The 27,984-nt window shown below is 47.9% G+C and overlaps 1 protein-coding gene across 2 annotated transcripts in view; it reads right to left on the bottom strand.

The window, feature by feature from the left end:
• Positions 1-55: 55 nt before the first annotated feature.
• Positions 56-27,984, bottom strand: part of DCTN4 (dynactin subunit 4) — a 117,268-nt gene continuing 89,339 nt past the window's right edge. For both annotated transcript variants that reach the window (XM_086931292.1, XM_086931293.1), the window contains 5 exons: positions 20,595-20,668; positions 19,688-19,742; positions 10,133-10,234; positions 9,228-9,325; positions 56-3,239 (listed from right to left, as the gene is read on the bottom strand). In XM_086931292.1, the coding sequence (XP_086787418.1) occupies positions 3,026-3,239; positions 9,228-9,325; positions 10,133-10,234; positions 19,688-19,742; positions 20,595-20,668 (543 nt within the window). In that variant the 3' untranslated portion in view covers positions 56-3,025. The remainder of the gene's footprint in view (positions 3,240-9,227; positions 9,326-10,132; positions 10,235-19,687; positions 19,743-20,594; positions 20,669-27,984) is intronic.

Raw genomic sequence — 27,984 nt, 5'->3', positions numbered from 1 at the left:
TCTATCTACATCATCCTGAAACTTCAAGATGCCACTCCAATAACTCAAGCCAACATAGAGTTTACTTTGCTTTATTAACATTTATTTCACTACATTAAGTTAAAGTGATATTACAGTATCCCCGCTATTGATGGGATCTTGTTAGTAGGCCCAAAAGATTAGCCCCATTCATAGTCTCAGCCTGTGGAATGAGTCAACGGTCTTTTTGTAGAAGAGAAATGGTATAGCTGAAGTTACCTCACAATAAAATTGAAGTGACCAATAAAACAGGCACAAAATAATGAAAGATTTTCTTTTTTGCATGGTCGACAATTCAATACTCTTTTAAACATGGATATTTTATCCATGGTCTACAGTGCAGTAACAGGTAAAAGAATCACAAAAATTTACAAATTAAAATTACAAAAAAAACAAGTTTTAACATTTCTTCAGGTTTTCCCTCTTGTACTGCTCCTAGGCGCTCCCACTGCACTCAGGTACACATATTTGTCACACTGCGACCCATCAGTATACAGTTCGCAAGAAATAATTTACACCTATACCAATCTGTTTGAAGAACCCTGTTGCAAACAGGTTTCACCTCTAAGAAAAGTCCTTTCTCAGATTACTTTTTAAACTGGGAGAAGAGGATGGCAATTGGAGAGCACCAAAGTTCACTCCTTAGACTTTAGTTAAGGGTACTTTAGAACCAACATTGAGCTATCCTTTTATTATTTTTTAACAAATTAAAGTGGTTATATTTTGCAGGTAACAGTTACAAGAACAGTTACTTTAAACATCAAAGAATGATGCATTCGAAAGGTGATATTTTATCATTTTCGTTCATGTGTACAATCTGGATGCGCAGTGTGAGTGACACATTTTGGGCAAGTATGTGTGGGGGTATGGAGCAGACATGACGTGAATATACGCTAGTATATATTTGTTACTGGTCACTCTACCAAGAATGAACTCACTGGTACACCATCTGACTGCAGGATTAATCAAAGTCTAGCTGACACAATGTAATGTGAAAATATATAAATATGGACCAACTTGAAATAAAGCAGAAGCACCCTTTAGTACTTCATGGCAGCGACTGAATCCTAAGTGTGTAAAGCATCAATTGAGGTTATGTTATGGAATACATTCAAGCCACGTTGGAATAAATACTGTTAATGCCTCAATAATAGGAAATAGCTGAGAGGCTGTAAACATACAACAGTGACGTGCTAAGACACATAGAAAAGAAAATGACAGGGTTAATATCCTCCCCATCACAAGTTAAGAAAGAGACGGGGAGATGTAAGCTGGAAATACACAAACTAATATGCTGACAATTGATAGGGCAGGAGGCAATTGAAGAGGACAGGGAAGAGGCGAGAATGGGGCTTAAAGACAGGAGCAGGAAATTTGCATTGGTGGATGGTCTGATCTTCTAACTCAAAACATTCAAATCCCCTTTATCAGTGAATAAACCAGTTTACCATATATCAGCACAGATAAACAAACATCCTCACCCAATGGCGAGCACTATCTTTACCACTACAAACAGTCTGATACAGCACTACTTGTACAGCATTGACAAGTGACTCCTGAAGCCTTAGCATGTCCTCAAAGACCAAGTACAGCGTCACTCCCAATAATGGTCATTAATGTTTTAATTACAAGAGAAAAGTTTTCACAGGCACTCTTAACAGTAGTCCTGGTCAGACAGCCTGTGGCTAATCCCAGCTGTGTGCTGTTGCTGCTCTTGTAACTAGCTAAGCAATCAAGTATGGATTAAGAGCAACCAATTGCACTTTACCCAAATTAATCAACTTATGTGCTGTATTGCATGGGGAATAGTGTTTAATCGTAAGACAATGCTAACTCAGCTCAGAAACAGATGGGGGTGAGGCAGATCACTTTGTACAAAACATTAGCATTGCTCTCAATTTAGCGCCAGAGGATGGGCATTGTGGTTTGTAAAATTAACCCCGGAGTCAAATTACAACTGTCATAACTCAAAGTCCTGGGAAATCCTAATCTTGGTAACAAAACGAAAATACAGAAATAGGGCAGTCACCTTTATTTGGGTTGCTAAAAATAAAGCATGTCAACCGTTAAGAAAATACTCAGACCAGAAGCACAGCCATGACATATCTGGCAGTTGAGCAAGATCAATATATACAACAGCAAACCCAGCACAATATCTAAAACCAATTACTAAATGAAAAATAAGCCATCTGTGCAAACTTATTTTCCTGCCTGGATGAAACCCACCTCTGGCATAAATGTACGAACTCAAAGGAAAAAAACACGCCAGAACAGAGCTGGTCTCATCTTAATAAACTAGCAGGAGTCATGTTTTCGCAAGAATCTGCAACCTTGCTCTCTATAGGGTTTCTGGGAAATACATTAAAATCAGTGTCCACAAATGTTAAATTGCTGCATAGTTTGGCATCACTAGAAGTTGAAAAGCAAGCGAGCAGAAAGGAGCACATTTCTGTTTGACAATGTTCTTTGCTCATTAATAAAGATGCAAGAGGATCTTGCCCGATTTCAAAATGCTGCTTAAATAGAAGTTTATGCAATGGGTGAAGCAAGATTTATCATGAAAGACCTACCAGTAAAGGCAGGTGTGAATTACATTTTCCACATACTGGGGATCAACTTTAAACCCCAGTGACTGCAAACATGCACTTTTAGTAATCAGCAAAAATGGATTACCTGTATGGGTGAGTTACATACGAAAGCATTTAGAGGGCTGACGCTACTGGGCCCTGAATAGCACAGAAAGCAGTATTTTCAGTAGGATTGTTGTAAAAGACAAGGAGGAATCCGCAGGAAGGTCATTTGTTCAAATACAAAATACAAGTTACTTGGCCAGATTTCCTTTCCCTATCCCCACAGAGCCCTCCTGCCTAGCTACATCCTCTGATGTTCTTAATATCATACATAACGTTTTACAAGCAGTGTTGTCAGAATTGCACTGTTTTTCGATCCACGCAGAAGAGAGCAGATCTAATGTAGCCATAACATGAAGTCCATACAGTGTCGCTGCTCAAGGAACAACTGGACCAAGGCTGAGCTCCACATGGTGGGAAAGCCAAACAGCTTCTGATGAACTGTCCCCTTCCTCAGTGGGACGAATAGGAGTTGCCAGGTTCCTGAACTCATGTTTTAGTTTGAAGCTCACCATCACTAGCCCTTCCTCTTGCTGTGGTGTGACCTTAATGAACACTCCTACTTTGTTAGCTTTTCTGAAGGCGACGACACTGAAAGACATAAATGTAGCGGCATTTAATAAAACACACACATCTAATAATGGTCTGTAACGATAGACAAAAGCTCCAGCTTACAGGTGGAGCTAATCAATGTTGAAAATTTCAATAAAGATCCCATGATGGGGAATCCAGATTCCTTATGTAGGTGACATGGTAGTGCTAATTTCTGATTCAGAGAAAACAGGGGTAGTTTTAAAGCACGAGTTACTTACCTTCGGTAACAATATATCTGTAAGAAACAGTAGTTAGTATTAGATTCCTTACCTGAGAATAACCCCAGGCGTCAGACTGGATCCGGAAAATTTTGCGCAGCAGTACCCCTGCGCGTCGGTAGGCATCCTCTGCGGCTCCGCGTCAGTCGTCTGCGTCGCTGGCGCCTGGATGACGTCGGAGTACTTAGACGCCGCCCTCGCGCGCTGAAGTCAGTTCTTATACACAGTTCTTCTGCGCCAGAAAACGCAGAGCCATGATAAAAAAACAACACTGGTGCCATAAAACTAGGGCCCTGAAAGGGGATGACCTTAACCCTAGATATCGGTTCGCAGAACGGGGAGGATGGGTGGGGCTGTAAGGAATCTAATACTAACTACTATTTCTTACAGATATATCGTTACCGAAGGTAAGTAACTTGTGCATCTGAAAGAAACAGGTTAGTATTAGATTCCTTACCTTAAAATAGATACCCCAGCAATACCAACCCCGTTGGTGGGTCTGCGAACCAATGATCACGCCAGAAAGTCCTGGAGAACGGAACGGCCGAAAAAGTCATCTCTCCGGACTTGGCTGTCCAGGCAGTAGTGTCATGTGAACGTGTGCAGTGAGGCCCACGTAGCTGCCTGACATGTCCCTGCAAGGGGACTCCACGACCCAGGGCAGTGGTAGCCGCCGTGGCCCGAGTGGAATGGGCCCTCAGCCCAACAGGAGGCTCCTTCCTCACCAAAGAGTAGCAAATCTTGATGCACAAGACAACCCACGAGCGTTGGTTTGTTTGTGCACTGCCTGACCCTTCTTAGCGCCCACGCAACCAACAAAGAGTTGGTCATCCACCCGGAACTGGCGTGTGCGATCCACATAGAATGAGAGCGCACGTTTTGGGTCCAGACGGTGGAGCCTCTCTTCCTCTTTCGAGGGATGCGGAGGCGGAAAGAAGGTGGGCAAAGTGATGGACTGCCCGATGTGGAAGGCTGTGACCACCTTAGGCAGGAAAGAGGGTCGCGTCCGCAACACAACTTTGTCCGGATGGACAGAAAGGAAAGGAGGTTTAGAAGAAAGAGCCTGGAGCTCACTCACCCTCCTGGCAGAGGTGATGGCAACCAGGTATGCAGTCTTAAGGATAAGAAGACAAAGAGGACAGTTATGAGGTGGCTCAAGGGAGCGCACATCAGATAAGTCAGAACAAGGTTCAAGTCCCACTGAGGCATCACGAAAGGAACAGGAGGGACCATATGAGTGATGCCCTTTAAGAACCTATTCATAACTGTGGACTTGAACAAAGGGCTGATAAGGTAGCCTTAAGAAGGCGGAAATGGCAGAGAGGTAGTCCTTGATAGTGCCCAGAGCAGAGCCCTGCTGGGCAAGAGAAAGAAGAAAGAGGAGAACCTCAGAAAGAGGGGCAGAGAGTGGATCCACAGCCTTTGCTGTGCACCATGCCACAAATTTGTTCCACCTGCAGGCATATACCGATTTTGTGGAGGGACGCCTGGCTGACAGAATAACATCACAGACTTCAGGAGCCAAGTCAAATGGCCTCAAGTGTCGCGCTCAATCTCCACCGAGGTGGAGGCTGGACAGGTTCGGGTGGAGGACCGTCCCCTGCTGCTGCGACAGAAGGTCCTCCTGAAGAGGCAGACTAATCAGGGGATCGACTGACATGCTGAGTAGCTCGGGATACCAGTATCTTCGTGCCCATTCCAGAGCCACAAGGATGACTTGGGCCCGGTCGCGCCTGATCTTCTTCAGCACTCTGGGCAGAAGTGGTATAGGCGGAAAGGCGTACAACAGACCGTAACTCCACTCGCGACAAAAAGCATCGCCGAGCGAGTGCCGCCTTGGAAATTCCAACGCACAGAACTGATGACATTGCGCATTCTCTTATGGGGCGAATAGATCTAACCAAGGCTCTCCCCACTGCCGAAAGAGGCCTTGCGCCACGTCAGAGTTCAGACGCCATTCGTGATCCATCATGCACCGACGGCTGAGTTCGTCCTCCCTGGCGTTCAGGGAACCTGCCAGGTGTTGAACCACCAGGGTCACGCCCTGATGTTCCAGCCATTGCCAGAGGCATAGAGCCTCCTGGCATAAGGTCCACGAACCCACCCGCCCTGTTTGTTAGAGTACCACATGGCGGTGGTGTGGTCTGTGAACACCTGCACTACACTCCCCCGGACAGAGGGGAGGAATGCCTTCAGTGCAAGCCGGATCGGCCGCAGCTCCAGAAGGTTGATATGGAGCTGGGACTCCGCCGGAGACCAGAGTCCTCTGATCTCCGCCTCTCCCCAGCCCTGCAGGGACGCGTCCGTCACAACTACGTGCTTCGGTTGGGGTAGGGAGAGGGATCTGCCGCTGACCCAATCGCGGTCCATGAGCCACCACTGCAAGTGTCTTGCAGCGCCCTCCGAGATGAAGGCCTTGGTCAGACATGTTGCCCTGATGCTGGGCCCACTGAAACTTCAGGTCCCACTGCAGAGCCCGCATCCGCCACCGGGCGTGATGCACCAGAAGGATGCAGGAGGCCATCAGCCCCAGAAGCCGCAGCATCAACCTGACCGAGACTCAGGATGACGGCTGAAAGATTGGAATCAGAGCCTGAATATCCCGAACCCGCTGTTCGGGAGGAAAAACCCGAAACTGGGCAGAGTCTAGAACCGCTCCGATGAAGAGGAGCTTCTGGAAGGGACACAGGTGCGACACATTGATGGAGAACCCCAGCAGGTGCAGGAGGTCGGCCGTAGTCTGGAGGTGGCTGACGACTGTCTGGGGCAAGCCTGCCTTCAACAACCAGTCATCGAGGTAGGGGAAGACTGAAACCCCTAACCTGCGCAGATGAGCTGCGACCACCGCCATCACTTTCGTGAACACCCGTTGGGCGCTGGTAAGGCCGAAGGGGAGCACAGTAAACTGAAAGTGCTTGTGGCCTACCGAGAACCGCAGGTAACGCCGGTGGGCCGGCAGGACGGGGATGTGAAAATAAGCGTCCTGCAAGTCCAATGCTACCATCCAGTCTCCCGGGTCCAGGGCAGCTAAGACCTGAGTGTGTGTAATGTAAATGTATAGGCATTTATATAGCGCACTACTTACCCGTAGGGTCCCAAGGCGCTTCGACCGCTGCGAAACCCTTCCTGGCTTCCCTGAGAGATGGTCCCTTAATGGGTATCTCCAGGGTGAGACCAGGCATCCCCGGCGGTCTGGTGGGGCCGTTAGTGAAGATGAGGCAAGCTAATGCCCAGAGTTGCCGAGTGTGATCGCTGATCAGAATGGGCACCGAGGCGAGAGAATTATCGAGTCCGCTGACCCTGGTCCAGAAACCTGCCGCGCCGGGAATCGAACCCTGGTCCCGGGCCGTCCTCTGCTCTCGGGTCTGCCGCCTCTAACCAGTGAGCCACACTACTTCACTTGAGTGAGAGTCAGCATCTTTAACTTCTCCTTCCGGAGGAAGCCGTTGATATTCCGCAGGTCCAAGATAGGGCGTAGGCCCCCTTTGCCCTTCTTGGGAACCAGAAAGTAGTGGGAGTAACAACCACACCCTACTTCTGGCCAAGGAACGCGCTCGATGGCCCCCCCATGGCCAAGAGGGCCGCAACTTCCTCTTGCAGAAGTTTCAAGTGATCCCCCGACACGCGGTGGTTCTGCGGTGGCATTGCTGGAGGGGTCGCCTCGAAGGGGAGTGAGTAGCCCCTTCGGACGATTTGCAGCACCCACCTGTCCGACGTGATGGAGCGCCAGTGGAGGAGATGATGGCGAACCCTGCCCCCCAGTGGCGTCAAATGGGCCTGAAAGCTCGGACTAGGAAGGCTTTGAGGCGGATGCTGCGGGGTGGATGTGGACTGGCCGCGCCGTTGTCCCCCGTTACAGCCGCCGCTCTGAATGGTAGTCTGCGGCCCGTGGCTGGCAGGACGTGTGGGGGCGGCCCTTTCGTGGCCACAAAAGGAGCGCTGGGCAGAAGATTGCTGGCGTGGAGCCGACAGGCCCAAGGACTTGGCCGTAGCCCTGGAGTTCTTAAAGCGTTCCAGCGCACTATCTGCCTTGCCACCGAAGAGGTGGCTGCCATCGAACGGCATGTCCATAAGGGTGTTCTGGACATCGGCCGAAAAGTTGGCGGACCTCAGCCAGGCATGGCGGCAATCCGCCACAGACATGGAAATCGCTCTTCCTAGCGAGTCCGTGGTATCCAATCCACATCTTATTGAATACCGCGCTGCGTCTCTTCCCTCCGCGAGGGCATGAGCGAGTTTCACCTGGGCCCCCTCCGGGCACTCAGGCAGCACTTCTGCAACCGTATCCCACAGAGTGGGTGTAACAGCCCAAGAGGCACGCAGTGTTAACCGACCGCAATCCCAAACTAAGGGAGGAGAACATCATGTTGCCGAATTGTTCATACCTCTTGGATTCCCGATCTGGTGGCGTAGTTGGGAATGGGGATTGGGAATTAGAGGCCTGGATAACCAGGCTTTCTGGGTGGGGTGGGTGGACTAGAAACTAGGATTGCCCGGAGCAGGGCGGTGGTGCCTAGCGACGTTCCTATCTACAGGGGGACCTGTAGTGGGCCTGGACCAGGTGCCCAACAGGACGTCTGTGAGAGCCTCATTAAACGGCAGTAGAGGCTCTGGGGAGTTCACCTGTGGTTTAAGGACCTCCGTGAGGATGTTAGACCTCACCGTTGCGATGGGGAGCTCAAGACGCAAGGCCTTGGCTGCCCTCATCAGCACCACACTTTAAGCAGTCCCCTCCTCCGTAGCCACGGTAGGAGGGGAGACATAACCAGTGTCTGGGGAGATATCCAGGCCTCTGGCCCCCCCTAGTTCCTATGTCCAGTCCTGAAATGACTGAAATGACTGGCACTCACGTGCCAGGGGGTCCTCAGACCCCCCCCAGTCACCCTCGTCGTCCGTGTCCTGAAATTCAGGGACAAAGGATGGACCCAGATCCTCGAAGAATTTCTCTACGTCCGGCGCGGAATTCGGCGTTGAGCGACGCCGCTCTGGCGCCGGACCGAGGGTTGGACTAGGGACGGCATCGTGCGGGGACGGCGCCGGGGGTGACACCCCCAGTGGTGGACGCCAGCGAGGTCGTAAGGTCGACCAGCGGCGACCCGGATCCGGATCCAGTGGGGCCTTGCGGCGTCAGGACCGAAGTGACTGACAGCGCAGGGACCGAAGCACCGGACGGCGACGGGACCGAAGCAGCCGGCCCGCTTGGGCTCCCAGTCGGGGCCGCTTGGCCCAAAGGCGCCGCAGAACCAGACGGAGGAGTGAGCAACCTCATGGCCATGAGGAAGGCCTCGATCTCCCCCAGCGTCGCGTTCTGCCCAGGGACCGGCGGGTATGGAGCAGGCCGCGACGCCTGCGGCTCCGCCGGAGCCGCGTGGGGAGTAAGAGGAGCGATGTTGTCTCTTCGACTTCTTGTGCCTCTTACCTGAGGACTTGGAGCCCGACGAGTGGTGTCGACTCGCCGAGCTGTGATGACGGCCCCGCAACCGGTCCCTCGACCTCCTTTCAGACCGGGACCTCGAGCGGCGGAAGGAAAATGCAGTGACACTGAAGCAAAGGTATGGTGGCAGACACTAGTAGGACATGCAAACAAATCAACCAAGAGAGAAAAAAAGTGAGTGCACAACAAATCCTTACAAAATAAAGGGGATTCATTATGGATTTCTAAGCATTTGACTGGGAGTCAGTCATTTCAGTGGCTCGCTAAGTTATCAAAGTTGTACCAAGAACACTTGTGCGGTTAGATAGGGAGATTTTAATAAGAGAAACTCACTCTGGATCATCCTGAAAATCCTGGGGTTCGGCAAGTTCATCATACTCTGCAGCAGCATCTTTTCCAGCAAGGACCAGCTCCTTCAAAGGAACGATAACCTGTAACACCAGGCAAGGAAATAAAAGGCATCATTATCCAATTATTTTAGGGGTCTACATGATTTTTATTTGGGGAAATTCTAAAGGCAGGCACTAAACACCGGCTAATAACAGGCTCTGAAATACTTGCCAGTTACTGTTGTGTTCTATAAGGTCAGACAGAGGTAGTTTATTTATTTGAAAAGTTTTATATAGCGCTGGCTAGACCCAGAGGTATCTGAACGCTTTAAATTAGCACAAGTTACACAAAGGTACATTTGTTACCATAGCATAAAATAAAAACATGTTCGAGTTATCTGGAGCATGAGGGAGGATGGGGGGCGAGTGTGGTGTAGGAGAAACACAAAGAAGGTCTTGTAAGGCTTGAAAGGGGAGTCATCCGCAGGATCACGGAGGGAGAGGGCGGGGGAGGGAAAGGAGACACAGCGGAGAGACAAGGAAAAACAATGTCCAATATCCAACAGAAGAACCGAAGGAGATGGAAAAAACACACAGCAACAAGTACTATGCCTTTACAAAGGAATACATCAGGTTGTGGACTGAACAGCACAGAAACATACAATGCATCACTTTACTGAGAAGTAGTAGAAAGACTAAGGTCTGTGAACCTTGACTCGAAATTAGGGTGCAGAGGTTGCATGCAAAACCCACGTTGAAGTGGAACAAGAAGGAAATTAAGGCTGCTACTACGTTGGGATGAAATATCTGTTGACAACACTTGATGGTCAGGCACTATCCTACCCTGTGAAAAGAATAGGTTCCCGCATTCATGCGATCACAAAGTAAATATTGAGCAGGAAACTGCACCTTAGCCTTGCTATCATCTTCCGGATCCTCTTCACAAGGAGCAAGCATCACATGGGTGATGTTCTCTACTGGGTTGGTCAATGTCAGGAGGACCTGACTTTCCTAGAGAGAATAAAAGCAAGGACATATTTCAGACGAGCTACCTTCATAAATGAGAAAGACATCCACTAAGACACACTTATCTAAGTAAAATGACCATAAACTCTTTATCTAGTGTTTTGCTTCCAATCTTGCAGCACTGCAAATTTGTTCTCTTTTCGCAAATTAAAAGTACAAGTTTTAATAGCTTAGGAAAATGAAAGGCAGGCAAGGCCCAGGTAGGAATATGCTACTTACCAGTATGCATCTGTTCTTGGCACGTAGGGCTGCTGACATTCATATCTGTGCATAGATCGCCGCCTAGTGTTGGGTCCGGATGATTGCACATTGTTGTCCTGGAAGAGTCTTCGAAGTATCACGAGATAGGTGGCTCCTCCGCTGGACTACAGTGCGCATGGGCATCCTCTCCATCCTCAGATTGTTTTTCGCCATTGTGGTAGAGATGGAGTATAGTACAGTAAGTGATGACCATGCCTGAGAATGATTCTGAGTGCTACAGCTGCGACAGGCACGGGGAGGAGGGCGGGCGATATGAATGTCAGCAGCCCTACATGCCAAGAACAGATGCATACTGGTAAGTAGCATATTCCGTTCGAGGCATGTTGGCTGCTGAATTCATATCTGTGCATAGAATAAAAAGCAGTTTCCTCCTTAGCGGTGGTTGCCCGTGCCAGCTGCAGCAGTCTGAAAAAGAGTTCTGAGAACCGCCTGTCCTACAGCAGCTTGCTGCTTGGAGTGTACATCTACGCAGTAGTGTTTGGTAAATGTAAGTATGGTGGTCCATGTGGCTGCTCTACATATATCTTCTAGAGGAATGTTACCTAGGAAAGCCATGGATGCCCCTAACTTGCGTGTGGAATGCGCTCTTGGGGAAACTGTTAATGTGCGTTTAGCTTTCTGATAACAGATCTGTATGCACGTAACAATCCATCTGGCTATACCGGATTTGGAAATGGGGTTGCCTTTGTGCTGTGGGGAGAAGGCAACAAACAGTTGTTTAGTTTTCCTGAAATCTTTCGTCCTGTCTATGTAATACAGGAGAGCTCTTTTAACATCCAGTGTGTGCAGTGCTCGGTCTGCTACTGAATCTGGATTTGGGAAGAAAACGGGTAGTTCTATATTTTGATTAATGTGGAACTGCGACACCACCTCGGGCATAAATTTAGGGTTGGTACGTAGCACTACCCTATTAGCATGAATCTGTATGAAAGGCTCTTGAATAGTTAGGGCTTGAAGCTCACTAACTCTTCTCAGCGATGTGATTGCTACTAAAAAGGCCACTTTCCATGTTAGAAACTGTATTTCACAAGAGTGAATAGGTTCAAAAGGTGGTCCCATTAGTCTGGTGAGAACTATGTTCAGATTCCAGACAGGTGAAGGTGGGTGTCTCGGAGGAATCACTCTTTTGAGTCCCCCCATAAATGCTTTAATGGCTGGCACCCTGAAAAGGTAAAGGTGCTGTCTGTTCTGAAGATAAGCTGCCATTGCAGCTAAATGTATCCTGATGGAACTATATGCCAGATTGCATCTGTATAGATGTAACAAATAACATATAATGTTTTGTGTTGATGCATCTAGCGGATTTATGTCATTACTGGAACAATAAATGACCAATTGCTTCCATTTTGCCGCATAGCACGCCCTGGTTGTAGGTCTTCTTGCCTCCTTGATAATGTTCATACAGTCAGGGGGCAGGTTTAGGTAGCCAAACTCTATGACCTCAGGAGCCATATTGCAAGGCTCAATTGTTGCGGATCTGGGTGCTGAATGTATCCACGGCTCTGAGTGAGGAGACTGGGTGTGAGTCGCAGTCGTTGGTGAGGCACTACTGAAAGTTCTAGGAACGTGGTGTACCACGCCTGTCCTGCCCATGTTGGAGCAACTAGGATGAGCGTCATGGAGTGCTGCCGCAGTTTGCGTGCCACTAGCGGTATGAGCGGTATGGAGGAAAAGCGTACACAAATCTGCCTGACCAGTTCATCTACATCGCATTGCCCTGAGACTGCGGGTGTGGGAACCTGGCGGCGAAGGTTTGGCATTTTGCGTTTTCCTTTGTGGCGAATAGGTCTATCTCTGGATGACCCCACTGCTGGAAATATGGTTGGAGCACTGAGGGATGTATCTCCCACTCTTGCATCTGATGGCTGTGCCTGCTGAGCAGGTCCGCCATCTGGTTGTCCTTGCCTGGGAGATGGTCCGCCATGAGGAACATGTTTCTTTGAATGGCCCACTTACACATGCTCTGGGCTAGATGTGACAATTGTGGAGAGTGTGTGCCTCCCTGCTTCTGGATGTAATACATGGCAGTCATGTTGTCCGTCCGGATCAGCACGACTTTGTTGCACAAATGCAATTTGAATGCCTTCATCGCCATGAAGATTGCCATCAGCTCCAACAGGTTGATGTGCATCTTTTGCTGCTGCGCCGTCCATAGACCCTGCACTGTATAATGGAGGACATGCGCTTCCCAGCCTTGGAGAGATGCGTCCGTTGTCAGCACTATCTGTGGCACAGGCTCCTGGAACGGTCATCCCCTGCAAAGGTTTTGTTTGTTCCACCAATGCAGAGAGTTGTATGCACGACCAGTCACCAACACTAGGTCTTTGAGATGTCCCTGAGCCTGGTTCCACTGTCGTGCCAAGCACTCCTGAAGCGGATGCATGTGCAGTCTCGCGTGAGGGACTATGAAGATGCAGGAGGCCATCATACCAATCAGCTGCATAAATACTTGCGCTGAGAGTGAGTGTTGGGGCCTGAATTTCTGAATCAGCAATTGCATGCTGTTGACTCTGGCAGAGCTTGGCTGCGCTGTTGCTGTCAGAGTGTTTATTGTCGCTCCTAGGTACTGTTGTACATGTGCGGGTTGAAGAGGAGATTTTGGGTAATTTAGTGAGAATCCTAGACTGTGTAGGAGGTGAATTGTGCGGGACATGTGGCTGGCACATTGCTGGGCTGACTTTGCTTGTACAAGCCAGTCGTCCAGATAAGGACAGACATGGATGTGTTGTCTCCAAAGGTGCGCAGCCACTGTCGCCAAGCACTTGGTAAACACCCTGGGGGCTGTAGTGACCCCGAAAGGCAGGACCTTGAACTGGTAATGCTGGTTGTTTTTTGTGAACCCGAGATATTTCCTGTGTCGTGGGTGAATGGGAATGTGGAAATATGCGTCCTTTAGGTCTAGGGTTGCTAGGAAGCCCCCCTGACTGAGCAATGGTAGAACTTGCTGTAAAGTTAGCATGTGAAAATGTTCTGACAAAATGTACTGGTTCAGGGGTCTGAGGTCTAGAATGGGCCTGAGAGACCAGTCTTTTTTGGGATTAAGAAGTACAGTGAGTACACCCCTGTACCCTGTTGTTCTAAAGGCACGAGTTCTATGGCCCCTTTTAACAGCATGCAGATGACTTCTTGCTGCAATAAGTGCATGTGCTCTGCGGACATAGGACGGTGCCTTGGGGGTATGTTGGGTGGAGTGGAGGTTAGTTCTAGACAGTATCTGTATTGGATAAGTTGTCTCACCCACCTGTCTGTGGTAATGCCTTCCCAGACAGGCAGGAACTGCTGAAGTCTTCCCCCGACCGGTGTTATATGGTCTGGGGGCAGTGACAAGACGTCACTGTTTATTGGTGGCGGAGGATCTGGCATTATTATTTCCTCGTCCTCTGCCTTTGGTGCTGTTCCCACGGTATCCACCCCTATTGTTTTTGTTATAGGTGGTCTGTGTGCCTCCTTTGTTGTATTGGGCTTGCTGTGATGCTTGACCTCTAGAGGCTACCCTGTTACCGGAGCGATGAAAGGAACCACCCCTGAACTGTTGTGACTGCAGAGCTCCCATGGATTTTGCTGTCTCAGTGTCTTTCTTAATTTTTTCTAGGGTCGTGTCTACATCAGGACCAATTAGATAGTCAGGGTTAACTGGCTGATTGAGTAAAGTTCTTTGGATCGCTGGCTTAAAACCAGAGATGCGTAGCCAGGCATGCCTTCTAAGCATCACACTCGTGTTGATGGCCCTAGCTGCTGTGTCAGCCGCATCTAACGCACACTTAACGGATGCATTTGAAATCAGCTTCCCCTCCTGTATCAGCATTTCTGCTCCCTCCTTATAAACATCAGGCAGGTGTTGTAGTAGCTGCTCTAACGTGTCATAATGAGCCCTATCATATCTGGCCAATAGGGCCTGTGTATTGGAGATTCTCCAAATATTTGCCGCTTGAGCCGCTACACGTTTGCCAGAAGCTTCTAAGATTTTGGATTCTTTGTCCAGAGGAGGAGCATCACAACTTGTTTGAGAGTTGGCCCTTTTACGAGCATTAGCCACTACTAAGGAGTCCAATGGGAGCTGGCCCTTGATATACGTAGGGTCTACAGGCGCAGGCCGGTATTTCCTTTCAATCCTTGGGTTCACAACCCTTGCCCTTGTGGTCTCCTTGAAAATGTCACTAGCGTGGTTAGGCCCAGATCCTTGTACTGGGGTGAATGTATGACATTGTTCTACATTCTGTCCATCAACTGTGTTTTTTGCAATTTTCACCCCAAGTGTGCTGGGTATACTCAGACGTGAGTCCCAGGCTCTCCACACCACTGGAGTCAAGCTATCCAGGCTGATGAAGGCTGATAGACAGAAACCGGTCCTTGGATGCTTGATTCTGGTCTGGGAACGACATGGCTTGGTAGTTCGGACTGGACTGTTCCCATGAGGCACAGGGTCAGAGCTGATTTACATATAGCCAGTGTCTAACCCAGGGTGGTGTGGAGTGCAAAAAAACGATGGATTTAGGCCCAGATCCTTGTACTGGGGTGAATATATGACATTGTTCTACATTCTGTCCATCAACTGTGTTTTTTGCAATAAGCACACCCTTTAGCATAGGCAATGTCTTTACTGATCTTTCTGAAGTTGAGAAAGTATCAAACAAAAAGTCCTCCTCCACTGGGTCAGCGTGCATTTCCACGTCATGGTTATTGGCTGCCCTTTTAATCAGTGCGTTAAACGCTGCAGTATCTTCAGTAGGCGAGGTTTTGACGGCATAGGACTGAGTGTCGGGCGTGGTGTGTGGCTCACCAGGGTCGATCCAGGGTTGAGGTTCCTCTTGATCTGTGTCAATAGGATAATGAAATTCCTCCTCATTGTAACCCTCCCCCACATCCTCATTGGTACGTGTGGGAGAACAGGCATATTGTTGTCCATAGGACTCCACAGGTTCAAAAAGAACAGGTGAGGTGGCAGAGTCCCTTTTCTTTTTGAATGGGATCCTGTATGACTCCAAAGGATTTTCTGGAATGATCTTGCGTTTGTAAATAATGAGTCTTCCAGAATCCGAGTCGATAAATAGTTTTGACTGATTGTCATAGGAGGGCGCTTGGAACACCACGTCTTCCTCAATGGGCTGATTTCTTGATACTACCGACACCTTTTTGGCTGTGTCAGTGCTTTTTTGTGGCTTGAACGCCTTGGGCCGAGCGGTCGGGGGCAGTCTGTACTGGATTGGTGGCGTAAGCATTGGAGACAACCCGACTTTCTTCGAGGGTGGCGCTGTCTTCGATCCGACCGACTTCGTCTGATCACTAGTTTGCTTGCGGCCTTGCGTCGACTCGAGCTCCCGGTGCGCAGCAGGCACGCTCTTTTGCTTCGACGAGACATGCTCTTTCGGGTCGATTTTGCTCTTCGACTCGAAGGCTTTGCCCACTATTGGCTTGGAAGCTGGAAGCTTCGGATCGAGAGTCTTCTTAGCCTTGAGTCCTTTGCCAGCGTCACCATCTTTGGACGTCGACGGCGTCAACGTGACGTGCTGGACCGTAGAGACAGGCTTTGGCGCCCCGATCTTTGGGCCGACGCCCCTTTGTGACCCCAAAGGGTCGATGACACTTTTGGTTTTGATTGGAGCCGATGACTCCGAAGCCGTTGATCCGAGGACTGTTTTCATCAGTTTCGGTTTAGCATCTGTCGGTTTCGATTTCACCGCTGATTGTGGTTGATCGACCGATGGCTCCTTAGAAATATTCTTAGCCGGGCCTTGACGCGGGGCTATAGAATGTGGATTAAGATCTTGGCTAAGGCCTTCCGGCGATGCCTCGACCTGAGCCTTAGAAAGTACAGCGTCAGTATTGGGCCCCGCGACTGCGGTTGGGCCTTGCTCATCGCTCGAGTTATCGACGGCTCCGATGGCCTCTGCGTTGTCTCCTACCTAGACGACGTCCTCCTCATGGACATAGTCTTCTTCTTTGTCCTCATCATAGATAGAATCGTGCTCCGACGCAGGATCAGACTGTTGTTCAGGATCCTCTTCATCGACGCCCTCGTCGTCATCAGCCTCGAAGAGGTTCTCCGGGTCGGGCGTCGTCTTCTGTGCCGACTGTCTTGCTGCTCGTCGAAGCGTCTTCTTTGACCTGAACCTAGAACAGGCCACGCAGCTGGCCTCGTCGTGGTCCGGGGATAGACATTTATTGCACACTGGGTGCACATCAATGTGAGGGTATTTGGAGTTGCAAACGGGGCATCTTTTGAATGGGCTCCGTTCCATCGTTGATGGGGCCCCTGGTGTCGAAAAAAGGCAACGGCCTTCGACATCCTGTTCGAAGAACTGGATCAAGTACGTGGCACCGAACGAAAGACAATACCGACGCCCCGAAGGCCTTTTGGCCTTGAAAAAGTGTTTTATATTGATTCCGAACTTGAGTCAAGAAAGTACATCCGAACCCAATGTCCGAAAAAAAAACAATCTGAGGATGGAGAGGATGCCCATGCGCACTGTAGTCCAGGGGAAGAGCCACCTATCTCGTGATACTTCGAAGACTCTTCCAGGACAACAATGTGCAATCATCCGGACCCAACACTAGGCGGCGATCTATGCACAGATATGAATTCAGCAGCCCACATGCCTCGAACATATTTTAATCCGCTCCAGCCTTTTGAAGAGATGGAAAATGTACTGACACGTAATCCTGGTTCTCCTCCAGGAGAATTGCCTTCGAAGTCATATCATAAGCACTGAATGAGCCCATGCGTGGGCAGTACAATTCGGTGCTTATGACATGATGATCCCCTGTGAACAAAAGATCCCACTCAAAAGACCAACTGCTCTATCAAAGTCATGATTGGTAGAGTTACGAGGGCTGGTGCTTTCCTCAAAAATAGTCTGTATATTTCTGCCCATTTCTTTATGGAGTTTTAACATCCCACCTGTCCTTTTTAGGTCTCGCCTGTCGATGCGCATGCGCATCGAGCTTGCGAGACTATGGGGGCTTATCCACTCTTTAACCAACTTGCAAGGAATCGTGGCGATTCCTTGCAGTGCACGAGAAAATAAAGCTCAATGCGCATGCGCATTGAGCTTAAAAGCGCGTGCACATGCCCCCAGCCGCCTGCCTTGCCTACTCTCTCTCTCACAGCCTCCCCCAGCTTCGCCCCCTCACTTCTTGATTGCACGGCCGCTAGGCCGTGCCTCCCCTACTCTCCTCCCCCCTCCTCCTCCTCCTACTCTCCTCCCCCCTCCTCCTCCTACTCTCCTCCCCTGCCTGCTGTGTCGCACCTCTCCCCGCTCCGCCCCCTCCCCTGCCCGCCGTGTCAGCTTTCGGGAAAACAGCATCTCAGGGGCTGCCTCCACTTCTATGCAAGTCAACAGAGAAAATAATAGGAAGCAAAGCGTGTCAACAGTGGCGTTTCGTAATCCCTAAAAAAGGTTCAAAAACATTGGCCGCCTCTGCATTATCGCTAATCAGTCGCGTGCCTCCCCTACTCTCCTCCCCCCTCCTCCTCCTACTCTCCTCCCCCCTCCTCCTCCTACTCTCCTCCCCTGCCTGCCGTGTCGCACCTCTCCCCGCTCCGCCCCCTCCCCTGCCCGCCGTGTCAGCTTTCGGGAAAACAGCATCTCAGGGGCTGCCTCCACTTCTATGCAAGTCAACAGAGAAAATAATAGGAAACAAAGCGTGTCAACAGTGGCGTTTCGTAATCCCTAAAAAAGGTTCAAAAACATTGGCCGCCTCTGCATTATCGCTAATCAGTCGCTAGGTCTTCATGCCCCGATCTTATCACTTCACAGATAAGAGAAATAACGTTCTGGGTTTTTGTCTAGTTTGGAGGGCGCTGTGCACGTGCCGCTGTAACTGGAGAGCACCATTGTTGGGCATGCGCGCTACTGACCCCTGCTGGTGGCGCGGAGGAACTTGTGTGTGCATACCGCTCTATTTGCCCGAGACCTCCCTTGCCCTGTCGGCGGCTGGGTTTAAATGGATTGCGTGACAAAACTGTAATTTTGGACACGGTTTACCCAGAGTTTTATGATTCGCTTTGGTTCGCATCTGTTGAGCCTACACGGTTTCATGGCTTTACCGTACACGAGTGCACCTTTTAAGGCCTAGACTTGAAACATGGCGTCTATTAGACTATTTGGTCAGAAATTATTTATTTTATTTGGTCGTTATTTCTCTTATCTGTGAAGTGATAAGATCGGGGCATGAAGACCTAGCGACTGATTAGCGATAATGCAGAGGCGATAAATGTGTATAGAAGCTGCCACTCAGTTGAGGACAAGGTCTGGAAGCTGTGCGGGAGAGTAATACTGTGCAGGCCAGGGCTAAGCTATAGGCCGCCGTCTGTGTAATCTCCTGCCATCGCCATCTGTTCCCCCTCCCCAGCCGCCAGCACCTCCCCTCTCTCACCCCGCACACAGCCTTACTCGCATTTCTCCTCCCCCTCCCCAGCCGCCACCACCTCCCCTCTCTCTCCCTGCACGATGCTTCTACCCACATGCTAGTCGGTTGCTGCCCATATAATTAAACCATCAGGAATACATTTTGCCCACACACATAATCCCACACACAACCCCCCACACACACACACATACTACCCCCCACACACACAACCCCACTCACCCCCCACATACCCACTCCACCCCCACACACACACCCCACCCCCACTCCCACCTCCACACCCCCATACCCCCACACACACACCAAAAACATCACTATGCGCTACCACAGCATCACTGAACGCCACAGCATCACTCGCCACCACAACAACTGGCACTTCTTGGATTGCCTTGTCCTACAGCTAAATTCGACCTGTTCTGAACTAGAGTCTCATAATTTTCACAATTTTGCAGTAAAACGATCAAAGAGGTACTAACTTAATTTCGACATCATTATTGAAGTGCAGTTTATCTTGTCTTCCTCAGTACTTCGTACATCTCCCTAGAGATGTGGCATAACGACCAGAGCTGCCATCTAAGTCACGTAAATACAATACATGTTGCATTACAAATGCTATAGGTGTCACATTCGCCAAAGTTATAACTATTGGCATTGTAAATGACAAAGCTATCAATTTAGCTATTTTAAAAACCAACACATAAATAAAATATATTGTCATTTACAAGACCAATAGCTCCAACTTTTCTAATGCGAGACCTATTGCATTTCCAATGCTTGTTGTCCTTGCTTCTCCCTAAGGAAATTACTGACCTTCATATAGCGCAGGTTGGGGATGGACATGATCCTTACTTCCGGGATGTAGTTCCTACACATTTGAAAGTAATACAAATACAGCTTAAGTAAACAGAGCTACAATTCTTGGTCAAACAGCAACAGTTAAGCAACAACTACATCCCTTTCTATATAGGTTAGTATGTTTCAGATTAATGAAAACTGCACTGCCTCTTTCCCAGCAATGCACAACAACGCAAAAAGCCCTATTATCAAGTGAAGCTTATTACTCATTCTCTCGCTAGAAGTTTGTGGGAGACGGATGTTGAAGGAGTGCTAGTGATCTCATTGTGTAGTACAACACTATACCAAGAAGGCTATAAAGGTGACATGTCTGTTGCTATAGTGTGCATCAAAGAAGGGAAATAAAGAGCCTTTCATCAAGTATATAGCACCATAATCTAGACTTCTGAGAAGACACACGAAGATGCAAGTATTAGTTATACTGCAAGAAAAATCACCAACTAATAGTAACTTACCTGTAGTCCTAGTTCTGCTACAGGTAATTTTAACTATAGATGCAAGTGTGGGATGATTCCCACGAAATTTTACTGCCCACTCACCAAAAGATTACTGCCCCTTGGAACGAGTACCTTGGACTTAGTCCCCCCACAAATAACCTGCAACCATTTGTGTGCCCAAAGAGCAAAAGAACAAGAAGGAAAGGCAACACATACAGATATTCACAGCAGTAGCTACACACAAGTATTCACATCAATAATAAGAGACCCCGTCCAAGTAGAAGCAGGGAGAGATAAAGACCCACCTACCACAGCTGGAACAAATGCACACAAAACAGCAGGAAAGCATGATATATGTGGCCATACACATGTACTACTTAGGGTAAAGGGATAGAAATAGTGGTCCAATATGCCAGAATACTCACACAGCCACCAGCTGGATTTTAAATTTGATAGATGTTGGGTTAAACTCTGGTTTACTCAAGTTATGCTCACATTTCTGTTGGAGAAGGGAAGAAACACAAAATAAATTCAGAGTTTAACCTGTGCTGCATTAATAAAGTAATGACAAATTGTGTGCTTCACAAACGCTGTTTAATACTAACTATGTCAACACATGCCATTATATTTGCTCAGCTAGGGCAACATAGAGGCATGAAAATCAACATGCGAGCCTATCATTGGTCAACTAGTGTGTGTTAAAAAGATGTATGATGGACAAAGAAAAAATACACACTTGTAATCATTGGTCCCAATTGGTATTCCAGCCGATTTCTTAAAAGTTGGACATCTCTGTGAATTTGCAAGATCTTGGAACACATTTTAAAATATTTTCAATCTATAAACACAAGCTAGAAAACTTGCCAAATCAGGTATCCCTTTCTTTCTCTTACTTTGTTTTTAAGCCAATTAAAACATAATTGTACATTTGGCTGAAAACACCACTATTGTACTATGTAAAACCCAAGTATAAAATGGTGTGCATACGCCAGCATAATTGGTAATGAAAAGCTATCCCTGTCCATTATCGTCATCAGGTGGTCCATTGCTTTGAGATCACTAGAAAGATAAGTATTACTTCCCAACTGTGCCCCTGAAACACAGTGAGGTGGGTGGTGCGTTTATAAATTCAAAAAATAATACCCACAGTGTAGAACTCGGTTTAGAAGTAAAAAAATGCTACTTGTAATACTGGCTCTCCGTCACAGCACTCTGTTGAATTCAGGAAAAAGTAACAGCTCTGTCTCCCTGTGAGAGCCCGGAAACATTTGCAAGAGAAAACTCTTCAAAACAGTAAAAAAAAAAAAAATCGCTTGATGCCATTAAAAAGGCATTTATTTTAACATAAGACTATGATTAAAACAATTTAAAATAGCCCATATAATTAGGCTTCCCTGTTTTCAGTTTCTATTTTGGGTAAATTCTGGTGGTGTTTTGTCAGTGTTTTCCAGTGATTTCAATACCTGAAAAAAACAGTGCTTTTCAGTGATTTCAAATTTTCGCGCCATAAAAAACAACTGAAACGGTGTTTTGCCGGTGTTTATGAAACGCTTTGCTTTTATGATTGCTTTTTCAATTGTTTTTCAGAAATTGTATACTGCTCTACATTTCAGAAGCTTAATAAAGTCATGAAATACTTTCCATTGTTCTTTGATTCTGCAGCTCAGATTTAACAAGCATTTGCAATGCAATAGTTTTCGCATTTATGTGAGTTTAAGCTACTGGCATTGTAAAACGCAAACAAAAATAAAAGGCATTGTTATTTGCAATGTGAATAGCTCAAACTGCTCAAATGCAAGACCTATTGCATTGTAAAGGCTTGTTTTAAATGGAAGCGTGCATTGGTCACTCAGCAAGTGTTTGTCAAATATACGTAGAGAACTTTTTTAAATGCTATTATGAAATTGCAATGTGGCTGAAGGGGCATATGCAAGTCAAAAAAATGGGGTTAAAAAAAGACTTCCTCTAACAAAAAAAAGTTATGAGTATTACAGGCACACAATGTAATACATTAGCTTCATCCGCCGCCATTTAAGCCTCACCTAGCTATCGAATAGGGTTACATGACGCCATTGCCATCAGAAGCTTATTTAGGCGCAGAGACCCCAGTGAGAGACGCCACATATTCAACAGTAGCATGCACGGGCCTCGTCTGAAGGCGACTGTTAAAACAAGCATTAAAAATGCAATAGGTCTCGCCTTTCATTAAGTTAAAGCCATTTGCTTTGCTATACAATACCATTAGGAAAGCAAATGACTAACTTAATCAAGGCGAGACTTATTGCATTTTCAATGCTTGTTCCCATTGCACCCACCCCACCCGCACCCTTGTGTGTCTCTCTGCCCACCCTCAATCCCCTTTTTCCACACTAAAGCCTCACCCTTCTCTTGTGAGATGGTTACATTTTTCTGCCTTGGGAGTCCAAGCCACCTTGGCTGGTCGCTCAGTCCTTTTCAAAGTTCTCCAGGCATACGTAGTCCTTGGCTGCTTGTCTGTGCTGGTAGGGCTTTTGTGTAATGTAACTTAAGTGAACTGCATCTTACCCCTTGTATACAGTGCTGACCATATTCAGGGTAAGTACAGGGTGAGCCCAAGGGTTTCGGAGCAGGTTCCTTCTGCCTTACCCTCTCAGACAGCCTGTTTCTCTCAGTTTAGTCCGATTAGTTACTTTCTGGTCCTGTGGGTTTCTGTGGTGAATGTCCACGTCCACAACTTCTCTGAAGGAGCATAGTGGGCCCAACAACCCCTTGGCGTGGGAGGGAGAGGCATGCCCCTGCAGAGCCTCTAAGTGCAGCTTGGGCCCAGCCTGTTGGAGAACCGGGCAGACGCCAACCCTGTAAAATATTCATGCCCGGCGTCCGTAATGACAGCTTTGTTAGTGATAATACGACCGAGCCGAGGCTCCGTTAACCCGTGGTGCGCAGCCAAATATTTTATGGAAAGTTGTTGCCGCAATGCACCGCCTGTTCACTTTAACTCGCGATTATACGGTAACATTATTTTGTTATCGTTCCCTTTCAGGGTATTGGTTATTATAATGGCACTATTTTCTGTCATACTGGGAGCTGGTAATTGAGCGGACAGTCAGTCCTGTCTCCCTACCCATCCTCCGTCACTAGGTCGAGGCTTTAAACTAAACTTAACAAGTTGTGTGCAAGATTCTGTGGCTGGTTTAATAAGGCACTGCCGGCGCCCGACACAACCCACTGAACGGGACAAAAGCAAGTTCAAACAGAGATGGCATTGGCGTGCAGTCTACTATTTGAAAGCATCGGCCACTCGAAGAGTCTGTTTGTTTCCGCCACACACTGTTCCACTCAGTGCTTTCTGTACTTTTATAGACACACATTTTTGTGCGGTGCCATATCCAGTCTTTAAGCCACGCACCCCCCCAACAAGGCCTAAAAGACACTGGGGCTAAGGTGACAACACCTGGCTGCTAGGAAGGCTGCTTCTCTTATCCCCCTCCCAGCCCACAATAGCCCGAGGTGTGAATGGCACAAAGGCCACAAATCAGCCCTCCCCGCGCGTATTCACACCCTCCTTTGTTGGCCCCATAACCTAAAGACCAAAGCCCAGCAGGGGATGACACTGCTATCCCAGGCAGGCCCCACGAAGCAGGGGGCCGAGGCAAGAATTCCCCAAAGGCCAGAGCAACACCGGGGCCCCAGCCTCAAATTACAGCAAGTCAGGAGAGAACCGTGATGCTGGCGTCTCATTAGAGTGCCATGGCCTGACGGGGCATGAGCAGACCTGGCCTCCCATAGACACACCAGACGCACCCAGTGACGTAGACCTAGTTGGGGTTACAACATGCTTGGATCGAGTGGGAGCTGAGGCAAGGGTCTCTTGGGAGCCCACTTTGGTCCTGTTCATACTTCTTCGTGTGCTCTCCGTGAGGTGGTTTGCACTATGGGTGTTCGGTTGCCTAATTCTCATTTAGGCAATGATGGCACAAGCACTTCTTCTCTAGTTGCTTCTTGACTGACACCTTCGTGCCCAATTAACTTCCTTTACTCTTTTCTCATTTCTTACTAGCTGTTCTTTTAACCGCTCTCATACTTTGCCTTTTTTTGCAAACAATCGCATTTTAATAGTCAACAGCATAAATGTTGTTTATTACTAATAACTAAAGTAACTTCACAAAAAAGGTATGTCAATATTTAAAAAAGTGTGCATCCAATCCGAACACAAGGAAATAAAGTGACTCTAAGCTCTTCTACAGTCTTTCTTATGCCTGTACCTCCTAATTGTCTTCCTATCTCCTTCTCAACCTTTCGACTCGTTGGCTTCTCCCTCTTCATCTTTTGCAGTCATTTACTTCTAGACTCCTTTGCCTTCTTTTTTATCTTCTACTCTTCGTTCTCCTTCCCTTTTTTCTTTCCCCCACTTCTCTGCCCCATTCTGAGACCATCAGTTCTGTACTTTCCAGCTCTTTGTTTCCACTCTCCCATTCTCTCTGTCTCACTCACCCTCTCTTTCCCTCTCTCCCTATTTCTCCTTCGGTCTCACCACTAATTCCATCAAAACAATGTTGCCCTCTTCCTAGCTCCCGCCCCTCTTATTTTTCTCATTGTTACCCTTTCATTCTTTCTCCCTGCATTCTCATGGCTTATACACCTTAACATCATTTTTATTTTTCTGTTCAGTGCCCTCTCCTCTTTTCTCCTTTTCACTTCTGTTTGCTCTCATCCTTCCTCTATCCCCTCCTTCATCTTCCCTTCATTCTTTCCCCCGTCTTCCTTTTACTCTTTTTCTTTCTCTTTTTCTTTCTCTTTTTTTGTCTTTCTTTCACCCTTTCCTTCTGCACTTCTCTGAAGAACATCCCCCACTCCGTCCTTTCCTTCATTCATAATCTTCTTCTTCTTCTTTCCTTCCTTCTTTCCTATATCTGTTCCTTCCGTCTCTCCCTTCACAAATCCCTTCCTCTTTAATTCCCTTACTTTTTTCGCCTTCCTTTCACAGAGTTAATATTTCTCTCGTCTTCCCTATCCTTATTTACCTCCTTACTTCTATAAAGTTTTTTTATCTTTCCTTCCCGCTTTCCCTCCCTTCATAACCTCATTCCTTCTTTCCGCTCCTCCCTTCACCCCCACCTTGATTCCACCCCTCTCCTACCATCCATCGATACATTCCTTCCTTCTCTTCTTCTTTCCCTTCGATACCCCTGTTCTCCCTCTTGCTTCTTTCATCGACGGCTTTCGTCTTCCTCCCCTCCCATACATCTCTCTCTCCCTCTCCCTCCCCCTTCACTCCTCCTCATGACATGTGTGCTGCTGCCAGTCGCTCCATTTTCTTGTTTGTTTACATGTTTCACTTACACTCACTTGACTCGGGCATGTAACTTTCCCCGAGACCTGCAAAGAGACAAGCAATTAGACTCGGATATGTGTGTTTGGGAAGCCTACCAGGCTGCTTCTCATCCAAACAGAGGGAGGAGGAGGGGGGGGGGGGGGCGGCCTCTGCCAATTAATGAACCGGTGTACAGGAGCCAAGTGAATCAGATGCGCGTCGGCCCTGCTACAGACCAATCTCCTGGAAGTTCTCCGCGCCAGGGCCTCAGGTGCGCGAGCGGCAGATGCTGCCAAGCGAATCCTTCATCCTTTTTCATCAAAAAACCTCTGGTGAGAGTCTGGTCTAACACGACAAAAGCAGGGTTGGGGAATGGTAGTGTAACCAGATTGGTGTCACCCGGTGCGGTCCGCACCCCCCGCACCATCTAGTGACGCCGCTGTCCCTTTATGAGCTATGAAAGCTCCTTTTGTTGGTGGCACCCCTCGGGCTGTTCTCAGACAGAGGCGCGACAGGAGACACTCTGCTGCCTTTGTCCAGCGAATGCGGGGTGTGGGCTTCTCTCTGCTGTCCCGCGACCCTGCTGGCTTAAATCCGCAGCAGTGGGAGGACATTCCTCAAGGATAGTTCTTTTTTGTGCTCCTTTGGCTCCCTCAAGTGGCCAAGCGGAGCAACAAATATGTAAAAAAAAATCAGTGGCACTCGAAATATGTAAAAAAACAGTGACACTCGGTTTAAACCAGGTCACCTTAATTTCAATCGGTAGGGTATTATCGTTTACATTCGGTTTAAACCGAATTCCGAACAGCCTACATATAATTATACCCAACATGTAAAAATGAAAGGCCATGGATGCAGTGCCCCATTAAGGCCAAGGGTTGGCTCAGGTATCCCATAAGGCAAAGCTCTAGGTAGCTGGTCTCAAGACGAGCCACAACATTCGCCGACAAAGAATGTGAGAGCTCACTCCTCCCTGCTTGTTGAGGTACCACATCTCGGTTGTATTGTACGTCAAGATCTGGATAGACTGACGTGGATGTGGAATACCTGCTCCTTTGGAGACTAGAGTTCTCTGATCTCCTGCTCCTTTAGTAAAGTCCCTCTCTGGAGAGTAAAGACATTCATCACCACTGTGGCCACGAGTGGTGGAGGGTAGAAGGAAATAGCTTGGAACAGGTTCTTCTCCACCAAACACCAATCCAGTTTCCCTAGTGATCAAGTAGCTTGGGAAACTTCTCTCAGGCTAAGACCACTGCCTTGGGAAGCACCACTGGAAAGCACTTGTGTGCCAGCATGCATATGTGAACAGACGGATGCAGGAAGCAAACAGGCCTTGCAGGCGTAGCCCTATTGGAACTCAAATTCGAGCCCTCTCACCAACCATTGTAATCAGAACCTGAATATCTTGGAACCTAGGACGAGAAGGAAAACTTTGAAGTGATGAACTGCCCAATACTGCCAATATGAACAGGAGATGCTGAAAGGCCTCTAGATGACACTTGGGAATTGTTGATATAAAAGTCCTGGTTGAATAACAATGGCACTATTACCGGGAGGTGCTGCAACACAAGCTGCGATGAACAGGCTTTGAGCAGCCAGTTGTCTAGGTATGGAAACACTGGGACTTCTGACCTTCAGAGCTGTGCCGTAACCACCACTCAACCAGTTGTGCCGATGCAGGGATACTAAAGACCCCTTAGCCCCTGCAACAGAGTGGAATGTCTTCAGACCCGCCTTTATGATGTGCATGATTGCAACTTATCTGACTCAAAGACTCGTACAAATGCTCCTTGAGGTGATCTGGAAGGTGCGAAAAAAATCATGTGGTCCATATCCCACAAGGCATGGGTGCATTTCCTCAGCAGGCATGCAGCATGTAACGATTTTAGGGCCAGACTACTAACTGAACAAGCACTGGCGTTGCCAATAGGTCTCGCATTAATTAAGTTTGAGCTATTGGCATTGCTAAATACAGAGGCTAGCCCCCAACAGAGATGCAACTCCAATGTAAAGCATAAAAACTCTGTTTTTGGTATTTTATTGAAAAAGGACACTTTCACTTCTCTGAACCGTGCGCAATGTAACGCCAGGCTCGCACATTATAAACGCACCGTTTCAAGTTATAAATATCCATTTATTTCTCTGGTTCTTTTATTCAGCGCTATCCGTTCCTAGGCAGCTTCAGAGCGCTGCTTGGTTAATTCGCCAAATATTTCCCTCCCGATAGCAATGCAATTTTAGGTGAGCTGCTGAGGTTTGTGTTTTTTTTTTTTCTTCTAATGTACAAATGTAAGACTATCTCCTGGTGCGTGCTTATTTATCAATGGTGGATATGTTTGATATGTTCTCTAGTTTGTTTCTATCGCACGACTCCTTTACAGTGAAGGGACCATGTCTCCTCGGAGGGGGTTCGTACTGAAAGCTTGTGTGTGCTTTCGTGGCTCCAGCATAGCTCACGCTGCCTCTTCTGCGCTGAATAAGTTCATTTCGCGTTGCACCCTGGCCTCGCTTAATTTAAAGTC

This window comes from Lissotriton vulgaris, chromosome 7 (assembly GCF_964263255.1).
Source record: "Lissotriton vulgaris chromosome 7, aLisVul1.2, whole genome shotgun sequence".
NCBI lineage: Eukaryota > Metazoa > Chordata > Amphibia > Caudata > Salamandridae > Lissotriton > Lissotriton vulgaris.
This window is presented reverse-complemented; position numbering and strand designations above follow the sequence as displayed.